Source organism: Perissodus microlepis, chromosome 22 (assembly GCF_051167445.1).
Source record: "Perissodus microlepis isolate ML-2025 ecotype Zambia chromosome 22, ASM5116744v1, whole genome shotgun sequence".
In the NCBI taxonomy this organism is placed as follows: domain Eukaryota; kingdom Metazoa; phylum Chordata; class Actinopteri; order Cichliformes; family Cichlidae; genus Perissodus; species Perissodus microlepis.
The window spans coordinates 24,282,103-24,288,102 of record NC_140481.1 but is presented as its reverse complement, the minus strand read 5'-3'; the positions used below and the strand labels follow the sequence as shown (position 1 = coordinate 24,288,102).

General features: G+C 39.9%; 1 protein-coding gene across 3 annotated transcripts in view; it reads left to right on the top strand.

The window, feature by feature from the left end:
- Positions 1-5,325: 5,325 nt before the first annotated feature.
- epha10 (EPH receptor A10) overlaps positions 5,326-6,000 on the top strand; it is a 166,779-nt gene continuing 166,104 nt past the window's right edge. For 2 of the 3 annotated variants that reach the window (XM_084919679.1, XM_084919678.1), the window contains exon 1: positions 5,326-5,629. In XM_084919679.1, coding sequence (XP_084775805.1) covers positions 5,551-5,629 — 79 coding nt within the window. In that variant the 5' untranslated portion in view covers positions 5,326-5,550. The remainder of the gene's footprint in view (positions 5,630-6,000) is intronic. The other variant, XM_084919680.1, reaches the window with a different exon arrangement.

Sequence of the window (6,000 nt, the reverse complement as noted above, 5' to 3'; positions counted from 1 at the left end):
CAGTTTCACTTTCAACTGCTTCTTAACTGCCAGAAATTCAAGTTCCACACCAATTCCCAGCCCATCCTGGATATTTTCTGTGTTGCCTACAAATTCCTATTAACAGTTGTGAACCTGAACTTTACAGTGCTGCTTACTGATCCCACTTTGCATGCAGTGTTTTTTTCCACTCCATTTCCTTTTCTCCTTTTCTCACCCACCTGAGTGTACTTTATATTTCTCTCCCTGTCATGCTATTCTCTCTCCCTTTTTGGAAAGTTGGTTAAATAATATTTAAGCTTTTATGAGATTTGAATTATTTAATCTAAAATGATAGTTAACCAGGGAGCCTTGCAGCTTCCAATCAGCTTCCAAGAGAAGGATTATGAAGGAGGGTCAGCTGACACACGCTGGCTGATTCAGATAGACCACTGGTGTGGGCATGACCAGCGTCACTGTGCTAATCTGAGTGAGGTACAGTATAAGCCAAATCTGACATTGCAAATCTGAAATATAATTCCCTCTCCGTTTTGCTCCTGTGTTGACTTTCACATCAGACATGTGACTTTGATGTTGTTGCTTCTATTTTTCCCCACCTCTGTTATGTGTCTGCAAGGGTGAGCATAGAGGCAGGGGATAAAAGAGCATATAAGAATGACACTGTTGCAAGGTAACAAACCTCCAGAATTGAGCTGATTGTGCATGCATGTGGTCACACAGCTCGTGTGGCACATCCCACTATTAAATGCTCCAATGCACTGGTCTGTGAAGTGATTTTTTTTTTTTTTGGGGGGTGGGGGGTTGGGGGGGAGGGGAGGGGGGTGTCATTGTGCTCCTCATCATGATCACTAAAATAACTATATGCATGCACTTCTAAAACTGAGATAGCTTCCAAAATGAAGTGTTTGACATAAGCCAGTGACTCAGAAGCAAGAAGAGCTGTTGGATAGTGAAGAAAACAGTATTTGCTGGATATTTTCTTCCTTTATGATCACAGATACACAAAGAAATAGACAGAGGGGTGGAAGCTGGAATGACAATAAAGATTCCTGGTTGGAACTGGGAATTTTCTAGTCTACATCACAGGCAGCATGGTTTAGTCCTGGTCCAGAGGGCTCCTTACTAGAAAATGTCTGTGGTGTACAATTATGTTGCTTGGTTACTCTGAAAGGAGGAGAAAGAAGAAATTGAGCTACCTTGTGTTTATTTAGTTGGATGTTTGGTAAGTTTCAAATCATAATGTGGAAAATGTCTGATTAAACAGTCACAGTTGTATTCAGTAACCTCTTCCCTAATTATCTCTGCTACCGCTGGCTCTGCAGAGATGATGGGGAAAAGAGGCCAGGAACAGAAAAGGTCAGGTGACTTTGCTCCTCTTCATCCATCTTTGAAAAATATGTGAGATGAAGCGAAGAGGAAGGGACCGGCAAAGAGCCTGGGCATGAAATTGTTGCAAGGTAATGAAGCTGCATGTACATATATGTGTACATGGAGCTCGTGCAGAATTTATATCAATTAACTGCTTTACTGCCTCCTCTGTATACACAAAGGTATTTACTTTTACTTGTTGTGGTAGCCTAATTGTATTCCGATCAATAATGCAAACACATCGCCACCGGGAAGTGTTGCTGTAGATTGACCTCCATTGTGTGGGCATGTCATGACAGAAGGAGAAAGGGGTGAAAAAAAACTTTTTGCACTTTTACAAAAGAATGAATAAAAGAGTAGGACTTTTCTTCTTTGACATTTATATGTTCTATATATACATATATATGTATATATGTATATGTAATACACGTTAATTTCAACAGACCACACAAAACTCCAGTGTTCTGAAGTAAGAATAAGGTACAGTGTAATTCCACTATAATGAGTATCTTAGATTGATAACTTATTGCCTTCTTTAATTTCTATGACACATGGATATCTGCATATTGTGCTTCGTTTCCTGATATCATACACAGTCACCACTACAGTGTAGAAATCGCTCTAAAACCAATCAGCATAATGATTTGCTTGAGAAGCTACACAATCATGGCTTGCTGAGGGAAACATGGCTCAAGTCCCCAGTGTTGTCTGGTTTCTGCATTTGTCATAAGTGGAGTGCAAAGAAGCTAAATGCGCCAAACGACACTGAGCAATCTTTTTAATCCTACAGTGTTGCTTACCAGGAACTTTAGCCAACATTGCATTTACTGTTTCAGTCATTTACAGTCTGTAAATGACTGAAAGTCTGAATTATAGGAGAATAATATCTTCTCTCAGCAATGCTGGATCTTCTATCTCTTTTGTTGGACAGAGGGCAGAGTAGAGGCTACATTAATTGACTATCATGAAGTTCAAAGCAATATTACAAGGGATCAAGTCAAGGCAAGCTGGTTAGCATGCTAAAAGTAGTAGAGATCACTGCATTACATCATAGATGTTAATTGTTTACATTTGGTTAATGGTTTAACCAAATGTAAACAATTAGTTTTGGCTATTTTTGTTTTAGTTTTTCCTTTAATGCTTTGAACAAAGGAATCGATAATTTATTTTTTTTTTAAATCTGGTGGAAAAAAACCCAACAACTTCAAAGCTGCAGCCCTTAGCTTCATCAAATCATATCCCCAGTGTCGCACATAATTCCATCTAGTGACATGTTCTTTCATCCTTCCATGAATTGTGGGAAATATAGTTTATTTTATTGTTCTATTGTTACCATCCTGCTCCCCAAAAACACTCCCTAGTGTGTACTAAACTACACAATATTCCTTACTTTAAAAAAGTATAACTCCCTTGCAGTTGTGTGCTTGCCGTCTAAGTGAATGACCAGGAGTTGATTTTCAAAGAAAAGAAAGTTTTAACCATGGCAGGTTTAAAATTTGAATGTAATTGCATGGAGAGTGTGTGTCACACACTCTCCACAGTTTTCATTGTCACCAGTCTCACAACGAAATTTACCTTTGACTTTTCAGATATTAATATCATCATCAATTTATTCAATCGGACATTTTTGTCAATTATTATTATCACTGCTGCATACCTTCTGAGCCCTCAGAGGCCTGAACTTTGGATTTTGACCACCCAAATACAACCAGCTCACCCATGAAGCCCTGTGATTATGTGTGTCAAATTCAAAATTCCTTCAATACCCCTTTTTTTCATGAAAATCTGCTGGCCAGAGTAGCCAAAAACATAATACCCCCATCACTGGCTGTTGCCAGCACAGAAGCATGATAAGGTGAGTTGAACAAGGACACGTGGGCTTTGTGGTAAAACCACAGCAAATGTGATCCCACATTTTGAATTTAAGCTTTGAAATTTGCCAGACATTTAAGTGGTAGATATGTGATGTGAAACTGAGAGCAAAAAATAGACGATTGTGTGCATGTACATAATGGACTCTGAGAGACACAGAATGAGTGAGTGGGGCTGTTGGCCTCTGTCCTTGGTGAGTAATGACCACAGAGGAGGACAGATGATCATGTTCATCAGCTCCCAGAGCTGAGGCTACCAGCCCCCCTGCTGGGGAGGATCAGTCAGGCTGATGGGCCATAATCTGTGTGTGAGTGTGTGTTTATACGTATGTGTGTGCGCGAGCTTGTGGTTGAGTAGAGAGAGCAGAAATAGCGAGGGGGCTGGGTGAAAACTGCGATGATGATTCTTACCGCTTATTATGAAGCATATAGGAGGAAGAATGTACACTGTACTGTGTCAGAGTGTGCTTGCATACAATTGCACGAAAGGGGAGCTTATGTGTGTGCACGCTATTAAAAGTACTTACATTTATTAGAGAGCTGCTTTATGTCTGGCAGTTGCAGGACTTGCTTAAGGGGGAAATTAGGTGTGCTGACTACCCTTTTAATTACCATGTCATTAAACTTTGAAAAGTAGCTAAATAGCCAAGGTTGGTAGTATACACTGAAGAGCTGCAAAGTGGTGGATATCACTGAGGCATTTCTATAGGCTGTTTACTTTTTTTTCCACTTACTTACTTATTTATTTTCAGCTTCTGGCTTCAATTTTGAACTCTGAAATCAGGTTTTATGCAGCTATAATTTCAGTTTAAGTAAGTGACAAAATGAGTGATTCTACCTAGAACAGTTAGACATGTAAATGAACAAGATCAAAATAACTGAATCTATATGGAAACAATCATATGAACTGTTTGTGTAGAGACATTTTTCATGCCATCGAGATCAATCTGTTCTCATATTTTGAATGAAGCACATGTGATGATTTCTTTTTCGTTTCTTTAAAAATAGTCGTATAAAGTGAAGATGCTCCTTTGAATCTCCTGCAGGCCTCGCTTCTGAGCGTTCAGAAAAGATTTTATTGATTGAAGTTTCAACCTGTGTTCACATCACTAGTTCTCGCTTTACAAAAACAGTATCTCGCTTGACAATCTGCAATAAACTGTATTGCTTTCCAAGCTAAACTGTGAGAATGATCAATTCAAAGTAGTGTGTGTGTGTGTGTGTGTACAGTCTTTCAGCATGTGGCAGTGAGGGAAGACACAAGAGACTGTTAAGTGATAGTCTTTGGGTTACAATGATGCAAACCCTTGAAACAGTATTTTCATTGTTTTAATTCATCTTGCTGTCTTAAGGACTCAAACTGAGGCACAAACAAACCTCGTAAAAGGCTAAATACTACTTGCTTGCTGCAGAATGGTATGAGCATGTCTCCTCACTTTAAGTAGCACCAAATCAATGTAGCCCTCATGGGGAGGAAAGTGATTTTCATTACAGAAATGATCTCAAGTCAGTGTGTTAATTGAAAGGAAAAGACTGTAATATCTTAAACTGTTTTTGTTAATTAGATTAAAACCCACTGTGTAACTTTAAAGTTGTTTTTGCCTAAGCTGGCTCAATACTTCTGTATTTTCAAAGCCACCAAAAGTAAAGCGTGAACCTTTACAATGTTGATTTAAATGAGCTTGAATGTAAATTATATTTGGTATATGTTGTATATATAATCTTTGCTACGTTTACGCAATATACATATTATTAAAAAAAAATCCTGCACTATCCAAATGAAACAACATCAGCTAAGCAGGACTCCTTATCCTCCCACTCAGGACGTCCCCTCAATCCTGCACATTACTCTCAGAATTGCTGCTCACTGAACAAATACTTTGAAAACAGAAGCAAATAATCCCCATTAAACTCTAACACACCTCATGATATAACTACCAAAAATCCCTGGTCTTTACTCAGCAAAGTTACTCACGTCACTTTCCGTGAGGACATCGACATATGCGAAAACGGAGCTCTACTGCGGATTCGGGTCTGTTCGCTCTAGATAGTGAAAACACCTGGCGTGAAGATTCCAGGTTGCAGTTCCTTGATAGGTCGACCCTGCAGTGCCCACTACTCCGCGTCCCACTTCATTGCGCTCGCTCGATGTCAATCTCCCCTTCAGAACCCTCCCCCGAGATATCAAATAGGCCGCGTGGCTCTCCGGATCCCGCACTACTTGCCCAGACGGCATTCGCTCGATTCAAACACTGAGTGCGTCTCTGCTGCGGTGCGTTGCGCGCAGGCTGGAGAGAGATGACAAGAGCCCCGCGGAACTGGCCAGAGAAACATGGATCTCCGTAAAACGCTGATTTCGGTGCTTTGGATATTATTGCTGAACGAAGTGAAAGACTACAATGCAGAAGAAGGTATGTGAAAAAATTAACGGATCGGTTGTTCCCAAACTGGCTACGGCAGCCTTAATCAGGAGACAGATGTCCGCGGTAAAGATAGTTTGACATTTGCACTTGTCCTGTGATGAGAAGCAGGTGCATGAGAGGAAATTAATGTTGGCGGACTTAGAAAACCGTCTTTTAATTAAAAACAAAAGAAAAAGAAAAACATTAGAGAGATAGATGGAGAGGCGGTGATTACCAGATAATGGAGCGATAGATGCGTTTGAAAAAGCTGTAGTGTGACAGAAAACGCATTTGTGCTGAATTCAAAGCGACGGCTCTCAAGCGTCCGGATAATACATCAGATTTTTTAATCTTTCAGTTTAACACAGACAGACACGTCA